This window comes from Stegostoma tigrinum, chromosome 14 (assembly GCF_030684315.1).
Source record: "Stegostoma tigrinum isolate sSteTig4 chromosome 14, sSteTig4.hap1, whole genome shotgun sequence".
NCBI lineage: Eukaryota > Metazoa > Chordata > Chondrichthyes > Orectolobiformes > Stegostomatidae > Stegostoma > Stegostoma tigrinum.
This window is the reverse complement of record NC_081367.1, coordinates 60,276,804-60,298,845: the sequence shown is the minus strand read 5'-3', so window position 1 is coordinate 60,298,845 and position 22,042 is coordinate 60,276,804. Positions and strand designations below refer to the sequence as shown.

Below are 22,042 nucleotides of genomic sequence, written 5' to 3'. Positions count from 1 at the left end.
TGGTACAAAAACCTGTTATTTACGCCGAAGCAGAGGCCAATGTCAAATTTGGGGAGAGGCGAGTGAACTGGTAAATGTAACAGTCCCACGACTCAAAGACATAAGAAAGGAGCTGGTGAACAATTACACAATGGATAACAGGCCAGAAAAACTAAAACACTGAATAGGCAAAAATGATACCTATACATGAGAAAATGGGTCAGCTGTCGTAAAAACAACCCATGTAATTTGTTTACAAGGAGGGGAGAATTGGCGAATATGCAAAAAGAAACTCATGTCATCTCAGACTTGAAGGTATCAGACTGAAAGTGATGTTAGAGGGTTAGTTTTTGGACTCGAGGCCTGTGATCAGCTGTACAGAATTGGAATCCGTGCTAGATCCGCTGCTTTGCATTACTGATACAAATGATCTGTTGTGAATACAGGAGACAGGGGTCGAATATTTGTAGATGACACCTAAATAGGTGGAGCAGCAGACTTTGAAAACAATTACATCAGAGTACATCTGGATCTTTATCAGATGGTCCAACGGGCCGAGGAGTGTTAGATCATATTCAGTTCAGATAAATGCAGTGTTGCACTTTAGTAAGGGAAACGACAAGAGGATTTAAACAGATAATGTCAGTGCCCTGACCAGTGTTTATGTAGAAAGACGTCAGGGCGCAAGTGCATAATTCCTTGAAAACAGAGTCACAGAGAGACTGGGTGGTGAAAAAGGCGTTTGGCACACTTGCCTGCACTGACAACACATGAATCATAGAAGTTGGGACATCATGTTACATCTGTACATGACATTGGCGACGCCCCTGTTAGAATACTGCATGAAATTCTAGAATGCCTTCAATTGAAAGGGAGTTGTTAAAATTGAAGTTGTGGAAAAAATAAACGCTTAATAAGCAAATTGCGGGGACTGGAGGTTTTGAGCTCTCTGGAGAGGATAAATGGGCTGCAGCTCCTTTCCTTGGAAAGGTGGAGCAGAGGGATCACCTGAGAGAGGGTTATCAAACCATTGAAAGCCTAGATATGGTGAATAACGGGGTGCTTTCCCTTAATGTGTTTTGAAGTGCAAATCCTGACGGCATAGGTTTAAGGTGAGAGGGGAAAGATTGGAAAGGAACCTAAGGGTTAGTTGTTTTTCACAGTAGGTGGTATGTGTATGGAATGAACTGCTGAATGGGATTAGTGCTAGATTAATAATACCTGATTCAACTTTTGAGAATGCAGTTTCCATTTTCCATTTCTAATTGCTGTATTTGTTGGGAAACATCTGAATGAATTTATACAGAGATGGGAAGAACTGCCAATGCTGAAGAAGGATCCTGAGCCGAATCTTCAACTTTTCTGTTTCTCTGATGCTGCCTAGCCTGCTGTGTTCCTCCAGCTCCAAGCAGTGTTACATCAGATGAATTTATACCTTAGGTTTTGAATTCTTCCTGCTTTTAATTCTTAATCAAATTTGAATGTTTTATAGGCGTTATTTAAATGCATCTGGCAAGTTCTGAGCCAAGAAGATGCGTCTCTGGACTCAAAATATCTTTAGAACAGTACAGCACAGAACTGTACTGTTTACACATCTCGACCCACCTCGTATCGCTCGTGAATTTACTAATCCATTAATCTTTCTTTTGTCTTGTCGGCTACTGCCAGACTTACTGGATTTCCGCAGCAACTTCAGTTTTGGTTTGTTTTGTAACCAATCGGCAAGTTTATTTCCTTCCACAGCGGTGAACCGACAGAGGATCTTGAGACTATGAAAACCTAGAAGGGATGTAGAGACTGTAAATCCTTTCTAATCTTACATCTTGTTAACTTATTCAAAGAATGCTTACATATATGGTGAAAAAAAACTCATGAATGGAATAACATAGATGGATTTAGGATGGCTGGAAAGCTATGGAACCTCCCGAGTGAGAATTAATTGACATTTATAGTGCTGCTTGCGAGCATAGCGTGTTGGATAAAATTTTTATGGAGTCAAGGGGCAGTTTGTGCCTGTGCTGCAAATTCTGTGTCATTAATGTTAACAATGTTGTATGAATGCAAGTTTGCGTTGCTACCTCTTGTTGACAACGCTCGTATGCGGTTACAGGACGTCTACTTTGGTTGGGATTATACCAGATATAGTCAGAGTTCATTCAGGGAAGGGCGCAAAGCCTTCAAAGCTAACGGATTGTTGACTTTTACGGGATGTAACTGCTAATTACCATTGTCAGTTTGAGAGAAGAAAACCTGTAGATCCAATGAATGTATGAAAGTTTTTACCGATAGATCTCAGCTTTACATTATCCTCCTATCTCACATCTTACCGAACCTGATCTAGAAATTAGTGATTCATTTTACTGAACGCGAAGTGTTCAGAACGACCAATTCCTCGCCGACTTCTGAAAAATTCTTCAAACCGGATGTTGTTTTTTTTAACTGACCAAAACCTTCGAGGTTGATGTGAACACTGGAAGGGAATCACAACCTTTAATGAATTTATCTGGCTGCCCCGTTGCTCTCGTCTCATCTTTCCCATCGCTTTCCGAAAAACGTAATTGGAGGATTCAGAACGGCAAATGTGCTATTCATTGAAACAAGATTATTCAAAATTATTTGTTCCTTAGATTGACGTGAAATTACGAACCTGTCTGTACACTCACAATGATGTTAACAGGCACTGTCATTTCATTGATATTTTTGTCCAACATTGGTAATTAAAATTCAGTGATATGAAGATACATATTTCATTACGCATAAATTCACCACTTTCAAGAAGTATTCGTTAATTAAAATAGCACTTGCCTTTGCAGCATTATTTTATTTTCAGATGGTCCGTGTGAGTCGTTGGCAGGCAAGGGATTTATTCCTAATTACTGCTGAGAAAGCATTGATGACCCCTCTTCTGCAAAGACGACAATAACGTTTCGGTGGTCCGGTTCCAGTGTTTTTGGCAGGAAGTTGAAGCTCGGGAACTTAGTGTGAATGAAATTAGAGCAATACATTGCCAAAACAAAGCTGTGCATTATTTGGAATTCATTTTTCTTTTGATAAATGATAAATGCCAGACACTTGCGTGATATACACATTACTGGCCAATAAAATTTTCAAGCATGGATGCTATCAAGGTCTTGGTGTACATGGGTGAGTATTCTTCATTAAATGAGCAATGGAAAATTGAACCTAACTCTTCTTAGTTTCAGTAAATTACAGGATATTAATGTGCGTTATTTTTTCTTATTTTAATCCAGTTACCTCCTCTAGAGAAATTAAAATTGCACCCAGGACCTTGATATAGCATGGAATAGTAAGTGAATGACCCCAACGCAGAGGGGAATGAGACAGCAGAGGGAGGAGGCAGAATGCGAACCCAACACAGTCAAAGGGCCCATCGCGGCAGTAGAAGAGGTCCCCATGCATCTGCAGCGGTAGCAAGAGCAGGCAGCCCGAGGTGTCTCGGAATTTGCAGCCGTGGCGAAAGGAGGCAGCCCGAGGTTTTTCAGCATCCGTGATGGCATCAGGGAGATCGAGCCCAGCAGAGAGGAGATTGAACCCATATACGAACAGTGAGGCCAGCATGGCTAAGCACCTAAGGAGGACTGCAGCCATAAATATTTATTTCATTACTTTTCAACTTAATGCTCAGCAGGACGCTAATGTTGAACTTCTAACTATACTTTTTTTTTTACTAATTTTTATCTAAGATTTTGTACCCAAGTACATTTCAATACATGATGGCGCCTGGAATGGCAACATTGTACACTTTTCACTGTACTCCTGTATCCATGTAATTAAGTGCACGTAAGATTAAATCTCATTCTAATTCTCATTCTAAAATTCTCAGTTGTGTGGTACTAATGAGCGAGTAGTGTTTGCCAGCAATACTGACATCATGACTTTGCTTATTATAGGGTGTGAACTAGGGGTGGTATGTAGCCTGACAGAGAGTCAAGTTGCTCTCCAAACCGAAAGAACTCTAGATGATCTAAATTAGAAACACAAAAAGAAATTGCTGGAAAAGCTCAGTACAGCTGGTAGCATCTATGGAGAGAATTGAAGTGGAATTAAATTGTCAGGTATAACGAGCAGAATTTAATTGGTTATTGTTAAAGAGGTGTGCTACCTGCACCGGGAAACTTGGAGTTTCTGTGGTGCTCACTAAGCTCGGCAAGTTCACGTGGTCAGGAGGAACTTCTGGCTGAGCTGAAATTTGACATCTAAAATGATCGGTATCTAAAAGCTGTGGTGAGGCTGATGGTCTTGGTTTACCAGTTAGCTCTCCTGGGCTGAAGATATTTGAAAACACTTGAGCACATACCTGAAGTCCAACATGTTCAAAGATCCTCTCAGTCCTTTAAACTGACACTTGACCACCAACACACAAGACTAGCTGTCGCAAAGGGAAAATAAGGGACAAACAGTTTTCAACGGCAGAAGATTGGCCTCTCAGAGGACTGGGGTACCAGATGAAAAATGTAATGTTCGGAGAATTGTCACGATCTGAAATGGCGCGCCTTATGGTGTGGAAGGAAGGCTTCGAATAGCCACCATTTAAAATATTATTGGCTTAATATTTGAAGGGTAAAACTCACAGGTGACTGTGGCAGAGTCAGTTTTAGGCTTTACAACATCTGCCGGTGACAAAATACGAACGTCTCCACGTGTGTTGCGCAATGAATCCAATATATGCATAACACAAATATCCTTCACTTTGTCTCAGATTCCGCGTGCCCTTTGCTCAGAATCTTGTCCTCCAGAACAATAAAGTTCAGCAGGAATGGACAGCAATATATTGTTGTGACAGCGCAGAGTGTGATGATAGTGAGATTAGCAACACCACAGAAATGTACAAAACATGGCGCCCACACTTTTGTGAACAAAATCGTTCGCATATCACAGAAAGACGAATTCATTCTTTCAGTTTCCACCGAATACGTGGTGTCCTTTGCAATATTAGTCCAATCAACGAAAAGATCGTTGTCTTGTCACAAAGACTGATCTTTTTTCCTTTCAACAGTTTGTGGGCTACTTCATCGTGGACCCTGCTTTAGAGATAGTGCGCGTTTCAAAGCGTACAGCAGCAGTATTCTTCCGTTATCGGGAAACTCCTATCGTTCGAGCGAACAATTTGGAGCTAAGCTTTCTCTTTCTCTTTGCGCTGAAACGTTTTATGTTCCTTGTGCTCGCTAACCTTCATTGAGAAACCCACCTGATGTTCCTGCATTTTGCCTTTTCTTTGCGCTGGAAGTTTTTCTGATGTGCTCGCTTTTAAAGCAACTCTTTCCAGCAACAATTTGAAGAACTGGTTTGGACCAATGCGGCAATGGTTAGGCATGTTCGGCTTTAGATTTCTTCAATGTTTAATTTGCACGATGTGGCTCATTTTATCATCTGCCACTACATTTAAAAAATGACGATTGCAGAGATATCATTATTTTGAAACGTGAGGTGCGCTCTTCAAAAGCCGTTTAGTTTTTCTCCACCTATATTAATATACTATCCGCTGTGTGCTTCCTGCTAGTTTTTATTGCTCGGAAACTCCTTGATAAATTCAGAGATGCGAAGTACATCACTTTCATTATGTTGATCGTCTGTGCTGTTTGGATCACTTTTATTGCAGCTTATGACAACTCTCTTGGAAAGTACACGGTGGCTGTAGAGGTCTTTGCTATTTGGGCGTCAAGCGCCGGTTAGCTTATGTGCAGTTTTTCTGCCAAACGTTATATCATGTTACTGAAGCAGGAAAGCAACACCAGGAGAAACATGACAGACAAAGAGTCTTAGCTGTAGCTCTAAGCTTTCTCTTTGTCAACCCGCAAAATGTTCAGTTTTGAGATTGTTAGTCAAACATTGATATTTCTGTATGATTAAACAATTGGCATTTACTTCGATACATGTGTGTATACGTTCCAATGAAAAAATTCTATTTTGTTTCATGTTTCTTGTTATCTTTGTAGGGTTTTTTGGACAGTAACTTAGCATGCGTTGGCGCCGATGCTTTATATTGGTCTGGATGTGAATTTTGTGCGCAAGCTGCAGTTTTACTGTTGTGGCCTTTGCGTCAGTTCACAATGGTCTTCATTTAACTCATTGGCTGGGAAAATTTTCTTCTCAGTCTGCTCATTTATGGATTATTGATGCGTTTTATTCCGCATAGAAAGGTTTCTATTATTTTGCCATCACTTAAAGAAAAATCTACTTGCACCGGTGGTTTGAAACAGAAATGGAAAGTGCTGGAGAAACTCGGCAATTCTGGAGGTATCTGTGGAGAGAATATAGAGTTAACACTTCCAATCGAGTTAGTCTTCAGTAGAAACACTGTAGCTAGGAAAACCTGGAATTTATGTCAAAGCTCAATTTGGGAAAGTTGAGTTTTTAAGATGGGGATCGAACTGACACACACAGAGATTTGACAGATGTCAGTAAAAATGGGATAATGGATAGTAGGCCAGCAGAGACGAAACAGAAGTAAGAAGAGTAAAGTGACCAAATGAGTGAGCTGTGCTGAATGCAACAGATAATGTGATGGGCAGAAAAATAGAGTGCTGGAAGAACACAGCGTTATAGGTCAGCATCTGGAGGAAAGGACAAGTCAACGCTTCTGGGATTACGTCCCTCAGGACTAGATAATGTGATAACGGCCCCAAAAGCATGCGAGAATGTGGAATGGTGCTAAAAGTAACCCATGTCACACAAGGCCCTGCGTGGGGTGGACAATAAACGTGGAAGGATAGAATCAGATTAGAAAGTCAATGAACGTGATATTGAGTCCTGGAAACAGCAGGGTCACGAAGCAGAAAATGAAATTTTGCCATTCTCGTGCATTAGTTACAGAAACGAAGACGCGTTCAGCAGGTAATTAGAAGTCGAATAGAAAACTGGCCTTCATTTCAAAGGAATAGATTATGCTGTGCCTGCACAAAGAACTGAGAAGAATGAGACTTTCCTGAAGCATACGCGATTGTTAGGGAACTTGACACTATAAATGCAAAAAGATTATTTACACATGTTCGAGAAAATAGGAGCAGAGGCCTTATGATCAGGATAAGTGGTCATCCATTTAAGACACAAAGAGGAGGAGCCAAAGATTTGGAGAGATTAGACAGACTCGAGGTGTTTCCCTCAGAATAAGGATGTTGAGAGTGTACATAATTAAGATATATGAAATTCCGAGCAGCGTAGATTGTGTGGATAGGATTAAACCTTAACCCCTTGATAGAGGAATCAATGACCAATGACATAGATTTCAGATAAGAGGCAGAAGGTACCGAGGAAATGTAAGAAAAACCAGCTGAACTCAGATGGTCGTAGGAATCTGGAACTCAAGGCCTCTGAGGGTGGCAGAGGCAGAAACCTTCAGAACATTTAACAGGTATTTAAATATGCAGTAACATCGGCAAAGTGTACAAGGCCATGAGTCAAGCGTTGGATAACATAATCAATTAAGTCTGTTTGACTGGCATAGATGCAATAGGTTGAAGGCTATTTTAGGCACCGTCGATCTGTTTGGCTCCATCAATGTTCTACCTGAGTGGGTAATTAACTTACGGAATTCTTGACAATAGACCGTTGAAGCGGTTAAGCATTAAGTATTTTGGGGGATATGACATAGTAGACAGTGAAGAAGGTTTCCTAAGATTACAAGCATTTGTTGATGAAATGGGTAAACGTGCCGAAAAATGGCAGATGATGCTCAATCCTGATAAATACAATTAATAATAGGGCTTAATGTAGTGTTGTAGACCAGAGGGAGCTTGCGGTGCAGGTATATAATTCTTTGAAGTTTGTGTCACACATATGACAGGATGGTTAGAAAGGTTTTTGGTATGCTTGCCTTCATTGATCAGTCCTTTGAGTATACGACTTGGGAATTCATGTTGAGGTTGTACAGAACATTGGCGAGGCCTCTTCTGGAATATTGTGTCCAGTTCTGATCGCCAATTATAGGAAGAATATTATTAAACTGGAGAGGGTTCAGAAGAGATTTACCAGGATATTACAAAACAGAAATTGCTGGCAAAGCTCAGCAAGTGTAGAATCTGTGAAGAAAGAATCAGAGTTTACGTTTGGTGTCCCATAACTTTTCCTCAGAAAGGTTCTGAGGAAGAGTCACTGGACCCGTAACGTTAACTCTTGATTTTCTTTTTTCTTCACAGATGCTGCCAGACCTGGTGATCTTTTACAGCAATTTCTGTTTTTGTTCCTGATTTACAGCATCCACGGTTCTTTTGGAATTTACCGGGATGTTGCGGGGTGTGGAAGGTTTGAAATTTAAATACATGTATTTGCTGGGACTTTATTTCAAGGGAGGGTGGGAAATTGAGAAACAACTTTATAGAGGTTTATCAAATAATGAGAGGCATTGATAGAGTTAATGGTACGTGCCCTTTCCCGAGAATGGGGGACTCGAGACTGGGGAAGATTGTTAGGTGAGAGGAGAGAGATTTTAAAAAGACATGAGGGCAAACATTTTACACAGACATGGATCGCATGTGGAATGAACGTTCCGAGGGAGTAGCGATGTAGGGGCAACTACAAAGTTTAAACGACATTTGGATAAATATAGGAATAGGAACGGTTTGCTGGGATCTGGTCCATGAGCACGCAGTTGAGACTAGATTCGTTTGGGCTTATGTTTGGCACGAACTGTCTCCACCAAAGAGTCTGTTTCCGTGCTGTATGAGTCTGTATGAGATCGACAGGTGTTTCCTTATTACGGGGGTCAAGCATTTTAAGGAAAGAGGCAGGAATTGGATTTGAAGTTTATCGGATCAGCCATGATCTCTTTGAAACGCAGAGCACATTCGATGGGGTAATTGGCCTAGTTTTGCCGTCACCTTAGTGATGATTAGTAGCGTGATTAAACCTTCTTACAAGCTTCTCGTCTTTTGGAAAATGTTGATTCATTCTGGCTGTTTACCGTCACGTATTTTCATTTCGCGTGAACTTTATCGGCAGAAATAACGATCCATTAATTACTATTGCCGATATCAATGAATGTGCCCGGCAGGCAAGTTGATTGTGCAATGATTCAGAGAATTGATCCGTTTCATCTGGTGCAAGGTGATTCATTCGCTATGAGGCGCGGTGGGATGTCCTTACGAAGTGACAGATGCTACATAACTCCACGTTTTTCTTTATTCCATTCAACCTCGTGTTAGATACCTCACAAGAAAGCGATGGGTTTGCATCTGATGTTTCTGCTGCTGTCTGTTGTGCCTCCACGGGAATCACCTGGAATGGTCTGCAAACCTCGAGCAAAAGTTGACTTGCCGAATTTGTCTGAAGGTGGTGATATTATTCTGGGCGGCATATTTTCAGCACACTTAGATGTGAATCATGACGTTTCATCATTTGCTATCAGTCCAACAGGCACGTATTGCGAAAGGTATGTCAGTTCAGTAAACGATGAAGAAATCCTGATTTCACGTAACCATACACCTGGATTCAGCGGCTAATCATCAACTGCAACATTTAAACAATTTTGTCTTTGTTCTTAACACGATTGTGAGTAATGATCATTCTTAGCTCTCTAATGAATGCGACAAAGTCGAATTTCTATTTAGCATTGCATTCGATGAAAAGGTAAAATGAGTTCTCAAGAGTCATATCAGAGTCCAAACGTTTATATTTTCGGAGTCTCTCCACAGATTCTGTCAGACTTGCTGAGTTCTTCTGTCAATTTATTGGATCCAGTTAAACAGTGTTCTGTGTTTTTCTGCGCATGTCTCCACAATACTTGACAAAGATACATTGAACAGCCAAAAAGTTTTGTACACTTAGCCTGACTTCAATATCCTGCATGCACACTGCGACAGTCTGAATCCTTGTGTTCTTATTGATGCAACAATCGTATTTTCGTGTTAGATGACGAGATGGCTAAATCACTGAAATACATTTGGATTAATCACAAATGCAGGGATGACATGAATTTATAAGCGATTTTAGCTGGATACGTAAACCCCGTTTCCCGATATATTGTTTTAAATCTCCTCTTTTAGTTTTACTTGTCAGCTCAGTATGGACTTGATGAGTGTGAGGGTACAAAAAGAGCACCCCGATAGGTGAGGATACGCTTTTGGATCTAGTTGTGTGGAGACAAGAGAAGAAGTAACAATGAGCAACATCCAGGTAACAGTGATCGTACCATTTATGATAATGGCGAATGAGAATGAAGACTGCATATTTTTTCGGAGGAAATCAGGAAAAAGATTCGGGGACTTCGATTTTTCGGTATGAATCATGATGTCCAACAGACATGTATTGTGTAATATAGTTCAGTGGAGCAAACGCGACGAAATCCTGTTTTCATGTCATCATACATAGGGAATAATCTTCTGAGATTAGTGCTTGGGCAAGTAAACCGGGCAACGTAGAATAGACAACATGGAACAGCATGGGATAGAGGTAAAACGGTGCTCAAAGAAGTTCTGGAGAAGATATCGTGATAAAGGATGGAACGAAATGAAAATTGGAATAACTGCTGTTCTGTATAATTATATAAGGGGGGTAAGTGAGTTCCAGGAACGAGACGTGTGTTAACTACATTGAACAGAAACGCATGATCAGAAAGAACATGAACAGATGAGTGAAGAATCCTGAAGGATAAACGGAGAGCGAAAGAGGAGCTAAAAGAATATGTTACCCAAGTAGCATTGCAAATCCCCAAAATATTTTGCAGATACATCAATAAATAAGAAGGCATTTCTAGGACAATAATCTCCCCTAAATGTAGACATAAATACTTACTTAATTAGTTATCTAACAGGGAGTTGGTGCTGGCCAGCATACACTTACAGAAGGAGACAACCAATGCGATATGAAATGCATAAAGATCTACAAGATGCATTAAACCCATTCCCGTTTGATAACAACCACATAATATAAATGCACGTGCAGGCGTCATTGCAGTAAGCTTTCCTGCAGATATTTAATTTTAAACAAAAAACAGACACATTGCTGGAGGACGAGCGAGTAGTAGGTGACAGTCATGTAAAGAGGAAAGGAAATGACTTACCAACCAGTTGAACGTCGGGGACAGGAAACTAAACGGAAACCTGACAAAGTGGATATTAAAATCAGTAAAAAATGAGAAATATAATAGCAAAATACTAGCACTGATTTAAGAAATGTAAAATTTGCATGTCCAATTGTGTTGATTTATTATGAACGAAATAGAAAAAAAAGTGAATGCAACTTTTGTGGACTTTGGAAAGCCGTTCGATAAGGTGCCTCAGAATAGGCAAAAGAATAAGGTCAGACAAGATGAAATCAGAGGACAGTGACAGAATATAATGCAAATTATCTTCAAGTCAAAAAGCGCAGAATGAGAAGAAAAAGAAGTATTCAAATTTGGAGAAGCAAAGTGATTTTCCGTTCATATTAATTCAGGTATCAATGCTATTTTTGCGTGAATAAAATCATACAATCCTTCCTGTGTGGAAGCAGGCCATTCAGCCTGTACACTCGACACCACCTCTCCAACGAACATAACACCTTCTCCCAGCGTTCAATCTTACATCTGGCCTATACATACCTGGGCACAATGGGGCAACTTAGCATGGGCCACTAAAATCCACCTAAAGTGCACATCCATAATCTGTTGGTGGAAACTGGCGCACCCGGCGAAACCCAAGCAGACATTCAAAGACAATGTGCGCAGATCGCACACACCGTCATTTGAGGATGGATTCATGCCCGAGCCCTCGGCACTGTGAAGCAGCATGCTAACCACAGCGCCACAGTGCCATGTCAATTATTTGGACGTCAGAGTCGAAAATACACTGTATAAAAGTGCAGGGGACGTAAACCTGACAGTTATGAATGTTGAGCAGACTGCAACAGATTAGTAAATTTGCAAAATGGCCAAATAAGTGCCAATGAACTTCAACATGGATTAAGATGTAGTACATTTTACGGGAAAGAATAGAGAGGTCATTTCTCACTTTGACCGAGAATGCACAGTTGCAGGAGAGGAATATAAGAGGATACTGAATTACAATTCGGTCAATTACATTCGACGTAATAAAATAGCAAGCCATTACTGAAACAAAAGTGTTAAAGCTACAGTTTGGGGAAATTCTGATAAGTCTGCATCGAACGTTAGTTAGACTTCTCAATGTTTGAGACATGTAGTTCTGTTCATCTACTTAAACAACGGAGACTGTGGAGATGCTGCAGAGATGATTCACAAGGATCGTGCTGGAAAGTTTTGGGTTTATATGTCAGAAAAGGATTGAGCCGCTAGTTTATTTTCTCGTCGAAAAGAAAGCTAAGCGTGACCTAACAGTCGTGCTTAATATCAATAAAAGAAAGGTGAGCCACAGAATATAATATTTTATGCAGAAGACCATCACGAGAGGAAATCAAGTTATCAACATTTGTGTTATATGCACCTTCTAGACAGGAACACGGCAGAGACATGCAATGCTGAACATTTTAAGAACTCTTCCTGTAAATTTTCGGCTTTGGTGTGGTCTCAGAATTTCTTCTCTGTGTGCTCACTACTACTGGAAGGATGAGCAAGGGTCAGGATCGGTACACGGATGTCCGAATCTGCTTTCCCTTTGAAGTAATTGGAGGACATACGAGGCTAAGGGCATATTCCTGCTGTTTCCCTGTCGCTGGCGGCTAATGTTTTAAGTGCTTATATCATGTGCTTTTGGGCGGTCTTTTAAGACTATTTAAGTTTTTCCTGGTCGCTGATATCTGTTTGCAAATGGTTCCTGGAGATTGACGTGTTTCCAGGTATTTTGTGAACTTCTTGATATTTTCAGGCACTTTCAAGTGTTCGTTCGTTCAGTGACGTTTTCAGTTCATCAGGCCGATCATTCCGAGAAAAGGGCAAAGCTGTGTTGAGATGTTACTGGGATAGTATCCCATTGATTTCTATACTTCTATAAATTAATGTCCTTTATCTGCCTACACATAGGTATGTAGGCACTGCCCTAAAGCTTCCTGCCCAGCTATGAATTCAGTGTAAGACTTTGTAACTCCTTATTTTCCCACACATCGGTGTGCAGACGCTACCTGACTGAATAAAATTAGAATTAAACTGTCTCAAATAAGGCTAAGTGAGGAACATTTGTAAAGGTGTGAGACTTCTGAGTATGCAACTTCTGTCGCTGACAAAGGGGCCAGGGCACTGACTTTGTTCCAGCCAGACAGATCGGCAACTTGAAATTACAATCTCTCCCGATAACAACTTGAAATCGCCTCCTGCCGTTAGCAGCCACTTCACGAACGATCGATACTATATCCTGGACTTTTGTGTTCTTGATGTAATAATTGTTTTGTATCCTGTCTTTGTCTGTTGTAATAATTGTTTCATGTATCACGTCATTGTGATATGTGAAATTGTTTTATATATTATGTACTCAGTAAAGTATAAAAAGCGAGGACTGTCCGCTGCTCGGGGAGAATTACTTACGAGACTCTGCATTCCGTGCCGGGTTAAGTCCAGTGATTCTCCACAGCTTGTACTTGCTTTGTAATAAAAGCATTTGTGTTTTTCTAAACAGGTCAGTGTCCTGTTATTGCATCAAAACCGTGAGGGTGTCCGAAAACGAACCTGACATTGTGGGTAGAGATGAGCAGCGCTTGTTTTTGGACAAGGTTCCTGGAAGTAGGCCGGGTGTTGAGCAGATTTGGATTTGATAGATTAACGGATGCTGGACGTTGGTTATGCCAAGGTCGTGGTTGTTAGCGGAACTCGGGATATTAAATGGACCCAGAGTGTCTGATGCGTACCGTGCTTAATGCATGCAGAATGGCGGGTTAACGATGGGTGTGGGTCTGCTGTGCTGTTGCCAAAAGCTTGCTGTGGCAGGCAGGATTAGGTCCGGGTGCCGGGCTACTTTGACACTCCCACTGGTGCCCAGGCTTTCGGTCATTTGTAAAACCAGTCAGAACTCATTTCACTTGACGAAGGAGCACCAATCTGAAAACTTGAGATTTCAAATAAAACTGTTCGAATTATAAGCTGGAGTCGTACGACTTCTGACTTTGTCCACCCCAGTCCAACACCGACAGGTCTACATCAGTTTGAAACCCGACGTGAATTAGTGTATGTAGCAGGACACGTGGCGGACAATCCACCCAGCTTTGCTCACTGGCGTGAACTGTCTGTATCATGATCTTGCGCTCCCAAGGAGGTCTTTTTGGCAAACCGCAAAATCCATAGTAAGCGGTTGCTCGAAATTTGCATCGCTATGGCTGATCTGAATTGAGGTGAGCATCTCAGTGTGGCTGAGTGATCTCGGTGTATGAGATCCGGTTAAGTGGGTAGTGAATTAAATATGCATATTTACATCTGGTTCACAGCTTTGATTTCTCAAGCTTTCGCCTGATGCAGACCATGATATTTACTATTGAAGAAATAAACCAGAGTAAAACTCTACTTCCGAATATTACTCTGGGATATGAGATCTACGACGACTGCTCGATGTCCGCTATAGCTCTGAAAGCAGCGCTGGCTTTGGTGAACGGAAAGCAAGAACGAATCGAGTATCCTGAATGTAAAGGTTCCTCTAATGTTGCAGCTATTATTGGCTGCGATATATCCACCTCATCCATTGCAGCCGCAACGACAATTGGAACGTTCAGAATCCCAATGGTAATGTGTCAAATCGTTGACCGTATTTTTAAACGCCGTAACAAGAATAATATCCATATAATGGTGATAGAGGTCACTTGGTCCATCAAGCTGGTACCGACCCTACAAAGTGCATCACGTAGTATCCTGGTAACCCCCCATTGCAGTGGTTATCCCATTAGCCTGCATACTCCTGTTCACAACGGTACAATTTAACATCGCCATTCAAGCTAAGTTGCGTATTTCTGGCCAGTGGGAGAAAATCGCAGCACCCGACAGAATCCCGCGCATACACGTTGAGAATGTACACTCCACTCAGTCACCAAAGGTTGGAATGCATATGTAACCTCTGCCGCTCTGTCTGCTAACCCCCGAGTCGCTGTGCCACCTGAATTTCCATTAGATTAGAGTTTCTGCTTATTAAGAGTTTGGCGAATTAAAACTTTACTGTCTGTGATTGTGAGATTTGATGAACAATCCCCAAGAACCTCATGTTATGGATTACTTATCGAGTGAAATTAACACCGCCACCAGTGTGCCACAACTTCCTACATACCGTCGATTATTTTGGTCGATGACTCCCAATCATGTGTCAAGAATTAATGTTGTAACTATGTGCAAAATCTTTAAAAAGTCATTCATCCCGAAGAACGTAGTGTAAAACATTTCAAATAATTTCAAAAAAACGCTGAAAACATGTTTTCATATATTTAATCTTATCTCTGCAGGTTAGTTACTTCTCTACTTGCTCCTGTCTCAGCGATAAGCAAGAATATCCGACTTTCTTTAGAACGATACCAAGCGACAAGTATCAGTCCAAACGTCTGGCAGAACTTGTGAAAACGTTTGGCTGGAATTGGATTGGGACTATTAGAAGCAACACAGATTATGGGAATTTTGGGATGAGAACCTTTATCGAAGAGGCCCAAAATAAAGGGATTTGCATCGCGTACTCTGAATCATTTTACAGAACCGACCCCACTGAGAAAATCAGGAAAGTAGTTCAGGTGATTAAAGAGGCGACCACAAAGGTTGTGGTTGGGTTTCTGCATGGCGGAGATATGCGAGTGTTAATTAAAGAGATTTTGCGCCAAAATATAACGGGAATACAGTGGATTGGAAGTGAGGGTTGGGTTACCGAAGATATATTCTCACCAGAAGAAAGAGGAAGGTTTCTCATTGGGGCCATTGGTCCAACAACCCAGAGGACAGAAATTTCCGGCCTCAGAAATTATCTTCTGAAAATTCACCCTTCTAGGTTTCCTGACAGCAATTTTGTGAAGAAGTTTTGGGAAACTCTATTCTCGTGCAGTTTAACAACCGGCAACAGAACAATGGCTGGACGTTCTGCGTTTGAAGTGCAGCCATGTACAGGGAAAGAGCATTTAGATGGGTTAGAAAATGCCTATCTTCCAGCGATAATGGACGGAAGTTCCTACCATGTTTACAAAGCAGTATATGCAGTCGCTCATGCACTTGATGATATGCTGTCCTGTGAAGAAGGCCATGGTCCCTTTATGAATAACAGCTGTGCTAACATTTCAAGCTTTGAGCCCTGGCAGGTAGGGAAATATTTCATTTTGTTCCAGATAAATCCCATTGTTGCCATCAAACGTCGACGTATATACTGTTCTTATTCCACTTGTAGACTTTTCCACATCTCTCTTTTAACCACCATTTCTATTTGGATGTGTTTGCCTCATAAAATGAGAGATAAGCATGCTAATATGATAAGTATGCAGCAAATTAAAAACTGAATTCTCGAAATATTGGACGTTCACACAGTCGGCAGGTGGATATTAAACCAAAATGAGCAGTTTTTAAAAAGACCCCCAATTCCTGAAGGTGTTCGTTCAGCATTCTAGAGACAGTAAATTGTGTACAAACTTGTGAATTATAAAGTTGAAAATCTCAACGGTATCTAAGATCTTGCCGCTAATAACAATGTGACAAACGCTCACAGTAGCGATGTTTGTTTTGTTGTGGAGCAGATGTTGCAGAGTTCTCTCTTTTCAGCATACTGCGGGTACTGCATTTTCAGTGGAATGTTTCATTTGAAACAAACCACTCCAATAATTCAGCACTCACTGACAACTTCGCTGCGCTGTTAGATAATGAAACTTCTGTCGTGCAAAAACAAACCCTCCACATTTTCTCAATCCCAGTCGTTCCGGCTAATATTTCCAGCTTCAGCTGACACGCAGGTGAGAATCTTGCAAAAATCGAAGATGGATGCACCAACGCTATTTGTTAATCTCCGGACACTAATTTGTGATGTTGTGCAATTCTAAAATATGGGTGTTTATTTGTTTCAAATAGTTTTAATGCATGCATCCCAATGACAGCCAAATATTTACATACCTTGCATTAATCTCCCGTAGCTGCTGCATTACATACAGTCAGTCAATTTCACTGTACAGAACGGGGAAATCGTATATTTTGACTCAAATGGCGATCCAGTCCCAACGTATGAATTAGTAAATTTACAAATGACTTCGGAAGGCTCAGTTGAAATTGTAAACATTGGATATTACGAAGGTTCAGCGCCGGAGGGACAAGAACTTGTCATGAACATCGGAGATATTGTGGGGAGCTTGACTGGAAAACAGGTATGATCCTAACGAGGCTTCAAGAAACCATGATTAAATATTGACATTTAGACGCAAAATGCAAACAAATACATACGATTTTGTGTATCTTTAGACCGTGGCGTCATTGTTAAGGCCGTTATTTATTGTCTTTTCTTACAGACCTCCATTTATACACAACTGATTATTTTGTCAGCCACTTCCTTCGATTTTAGTTTCGCTTAACTTGTCAAAGCAAATCGTTTTGTTCCTTCGTCACACTGCAAGTATTCTTTGCAGGTCAACACCTGGGAATGTTGTTTACATTCTCATTTTTAATTGAACTTTTATTGTAAAGCTGCCGGCATGAAATCGATTTGTCAGTTTTTGAATTAATCTGATTACAATTCATCAGGGAGTTGGAACATCTTTGTTTGCACTTTTTTGTATATATCTGTGAAGCTAAGGATCAAAGCGATAGGTCTCTGAACTCAAAATGTCGCATCTTCGCAGATACTGCCGGACTCGCAGAGATTGTCTATTAATTTCTGTATTTGTTTGTTCTCGTCGATCGTCAAATTTGCATTCTTTCAGAGCGGTGAGCTGATGGATGATTTTCAGATTATGAAAGGGCTTGATTGAATAGACGGATTGAAAGTACAAGCTCTTGAATTCATAAATGTCGTTAACACCCCAGGCAATACTTAAGTTTTACCCCCAAGTGCTCTGGAAGCGAATGATGCAGGTGGATTTAATGGGAAGATATGGAAGCTTCCGAAAGAGAGAATGATTGGCATATAATTAACTCATTGCGCGTATAGAGTGTTGGAATAAGTTTTCACCGATTATCGTTAGAAGCAAGGAGCAGTTCGTTTCAGTACTGACGATTCCACATCATTTATCTAAATAACTTCACCGGAATGCAAGTTTGTGATGTTACCTTTATGCCAACACTCCTATGTGGATAGAGGATGGCTGCTTTTGGTTGGATTGTTCCAGCTGCAGACCAAATTCACTCACTGAAAAGTGCAAAGCATTCTGAGCTAACAGGCGATGATTATTTCAGAGATAATGAGAACTGTAGATGCTGGAAAATCCGAGATAACAAAGTGTGGAGCTGGATGAACACAGCAGGCCAAGCAACATCTTAGGAACACACATTTGTGCTCCTAAGATGCTGCTTGACCTGCTGTGTTCATCCAGCTCCACTCTTTGATATCACAGACGATAATTACTATTAGGTTGAAGAACAGAAATCAGTACCTCCACTGAATGTCTAAAAAGGCTTCACCAATAACTCTGAACTTTACATTATCGAGAACCCCCCACCAACATGTAACGACACATGCTCTTCTCATTAGCAATATATTTTACTGTGTGCACCCTGTACTTATGCGACCAGTTCCTCACCCACAACCTACGAACTAATCTTTAAATTCGATATTATTTTCTCCTTCATCACAGGGTCAAGGTTGAAGTGTGCATTGAAACCGAATGACTGGTGATAATAAATCATCATGCAGACATTGATCTCTAATTTCTTTTTTTCAATTTCGTATAATGGCGTTCAAAATTCAGATTGTTGTGCGCCTAACTTATTAAGAGGCTTAGTCAAAATTATGTTCGACATTATGTTCGCTTGTAAGTGCTACCTGTCACTGCACAAATATTCATTTGAACAGGCATAGCAATATTGTCAATACTTTGAGCGGTGTAATCCATTTAAAAGGAATAATAAAAGTATACACTTTTTATTGCCCATACCTTTTTTCGCAAAATATCTGTACTTAAAAGGGCAGTTGTGGTTACAGTACAGTTAATTTGGAAATTGTCCGTGTGAGGCCTCGTTGAGAAAAGGATCGATTCACAATTACTGTTGAGAAAACATTCTTCCACAAACACCTCAATCACCTGGTGCTGCTCCATTTCTAGTATTGTTGGCAGGATGTTGAATATTATTGATTCAATGTGAATGAAATAAGAAGAAAAAGTCATCAAATTAAAGCTGAATGAGACTTCAAGAGCAAATTGTAGGTCTCTGTGCTTGCTTTTGAGAAATCATAAGTGCCTGGCACATATGTGACATTGATACTACTCACCAGTAGTCATTTTTTGCCCAGCTGTAATCCCGGTTTTCGTGCACGTGAGTGGGACTTTTGCATTGCTTGAGCAACAGCAAATTAAAACAAGACTTCAGTTTTGGTAGATTATGATACATTGATGAACCAGTAGAATTTAACAGCATTATTGATATTATCACTTTCTTGAATCCTGGGCGACATTTGGCTGGATTTGAACTGGAATTGACATATCTGAAGTTTCTGCTGTATCCAATGTACTCAGCCATTTCTTGATATCATGTGAAATGGATTACTGTGTTGCTGAAGTCTGACATATGTTCTGGTAGGGATCAGGAAATCAGGCAGGATTGCGTTACTTGTTAGGTGTCCTGGGCTGAAGACGCTTGAAAACATTTGAGAGCGTAATTTCTCTGTTCCACTATCATTGAGCACGGGTAGCTTAATGGATCCTCTATTTTCATTGACGCGCGTACTTCACGACAATCACACACATTTGGATGGGCCAAATCGTGAGTTATGGGCACATAGTTTCCTGTGTAAGAAAATTGACCAAGCATACACAGATGCAAGATAAAAAAATGACCTTGATCTGGAATGCACTACCTGGAGTGGCAGCAATGCACGGAGAAATCAACATTCAAAACAAGAATGGTTAAATAACAGAAAGGAAAGCCGGATAGATCACCAGGCGACCCGGCCTTAGAGAACAACTCCCCCAAAGACAAAATGCTGACAATTTTGTGTGTTACGTTATGAGTCACTTATATTTATAGCATGCTCATATTTTTTTGTTATAGATTCCACGTGCCCTTTGCTCAGAACCTTGTCCTCCCGGAACAAGAAAAGTCAGCAGGAAAGGCCAGCCAATATGCTGTTTTGACTGCGCAGAGTGCGCAGATGGAGAGATTAGCAACACGACAGGTATGTACAAACATTCGGCCGAAGACTCCGTTATCTCATGGAGAATAGCCTTTTGCACATCAAGAAGATTTTTTTTCTTTCTTTCAGATTCCACGGATTGCGTTAAGTGTCCTGTGGAATACTGGTCGAATCAGCAAAAAGATCGTTGTTTTCGCAAAAAGACTGAATTTCTTTCCTTCCAGGAATTTCTTGGCTATGTATTGGTGGCATTTGCTATTGTGGGAGTGTGCCTTGCACTGGGTACCGCTGCTATATTCTTCCAGTTTCGGGAAACGCCACTCGTTCGAGCGAACAATTCGGAGTTGAGCTTCTTACTTCTCTTTGCGCTCACACTTGGTTTTCTGTGCACACTCACCTTCATTGGGAAACCAACGAGATGGTCCTGCATGTTTCGGCCGACTGCGTTTGGAATTGTGTTTGTTCTCTGTATTTCCTGTATTTTGGGGAAAACAGTTCTTGTTCTGATCGCTTTTAAAGCAACTCTTCCCAACAACAATTTGATGAGCTGGTTTGGCCCGATGCAGCAACGGTTAGGAGTGTTCGGACTTACATTTCTTCAAGGTTTAATTTGCACGATCTGGCTCATTGTATCACCCCCATATCCAGTGAAAAACACGACCCATTATAAAGATATCATAATTTTGGAATGTGACGTCGGCTCTTTTAAAGCCTTTTATTATGTGTCCACCTATATTGGTCTTTTATCCGCTGTGTGCTTCTTGCTAGCGTTTCTTGCACGGAAACTTCCTGATAATTTTAACGACGCGAAATATATAACTTTCAGTATGCTGATCTTCTGTGCTGTTTGGATCACTTTTATTCCGGCTTATGTCAGCTCTCCCGGAAAGTACACTGTGGCTGTCGAAGCGTTTGCCATTTGGGCGTCAAGCTTTGGTTTGCTTGTCTGCAATTTTGCTCCGAAATGTTATATTATCTTACTGAAACCGGAGAAGAACACAAAGAAAAACTTAATGGGCAACGGGTCTTCGCCGTAGTTCTAAGCTTCCTCTCTTTCAGCCCGCAAAGGTATTAGTCTGGAGATTTTTTGTTCTAATAAGAATACTTCTTGCTGAATAAACCATTCGTATTTCCTTCCGATGTATTCCGGCTTTGGTTGTAATAAATAATAAAGAAATTTAATACGATTTTTGCGCAAAAATTATTTGGGAAGACAATTTCGCTGCGAAAGTTTAAAATTACTGTCGGCCACATGTCATGTTGCTGTGCAGGCGAATTCTGTGCAAAGCTGCCCGTTTATTAATTTGCCATTGTATACTTTTGTATTGGTTTTCGTTTTGTTCTTTGATTAGGATAATTTTCTTTTGACAATGGGTGATAGCTTCATCGCACTGGGAATTATGGAAATAGTGGGGGTTAATGACCTCCTTATTTTCTTCTTCAGCCGCTCATTTACAATTTATAGATGCATTATTTCCGTATACGACGGACACCATTCTTTCAACATTTAAGCAAAAGAACCGCATATTTTGGACATCCGGAACAATAATGGAAAATGCTCGTTAAACTCTGCAGAGATAATGGGAACTGCAGATGCTGGAGAATCCAAGGTAACAAAGTGTGGAGCTGGATGAACAAGGCAGGCCAAGCAGCATCTTCGGGGCACAAAAGTTGACCTTTTGGGCCTAGACCCTTCATCATAAAAGAAAACGAGACACAGCCAGCAACCCCAGAGGAGATAGCCTCTCGGAGCCCTGCGAAGTTTCACCATTCTTCAGACCTCCCCCGGAAGGAAGACGAATGGTTAGTCCACAACAAGGGGCTCAACTTTGTCCCGCTCCACCCACGCATCAACGAATACCAGTCACATCTGGACATCAAGCAGTTTTTCCGCCGCCTCTGCCTGCCTGCTGACTTCTCTATCCGTCAGCCTAACCCTTCCT

General features: G+C 40.9%; 1 protein-coding gene across 1 annotated transcript; it reads left to right on the top strand.

Annotated features, from left to right (window-relative positions):
- The first annotated feature begins 14,320 nt into the window (after positions 1–14,320).
- Positions 14,321–21,136, top strand: LOC125457775 (extracellular calcium-sensing receptor-like). Its single transcript, XM_048542369.2, has 5 exons — positions 14,321–14,593; positions 15,301–16,134; positions 16,954–17,181; positions 20,018–20,141; positions 20,229–21,136. The coding sequence occupies exons 1-5, from the start codon at positions 14,327–14,329 to the stop codon at positions 21,134–21,136; spliced, it is 2,361 nt and encodes a 786-aa protein (XP_048398326.2). The 5' UTR covers positions 14,321–14,326.
- Positions 21,137–22,042: the final 906 nt, after the last annotated feature.

Bases quoted from the DNA above. Each gene is read 5' to 3' on its own strand.
- LOC125457775 (XM_048542369.2), top strand. From the start codon at position 14,327: ATGCAGACCATGATATTTACTATTGAAGAAATAAACCAGAGTAAAACT. The intron at 16,135-16,953 runs GTAGGGAAATAT...AATCTCCCGTAG, and splicing joins CAAGCTTTGAGCCCTGGCAG to CTGCTGCATTACATACAGTC. The intron at 20,142-20,228 runs GTATGTACAAAC...TCTTTCTTTCAG, and splicing joins AGAGATTAGCAACACGACAG to ATTCCACGGATTGCGTTAAG.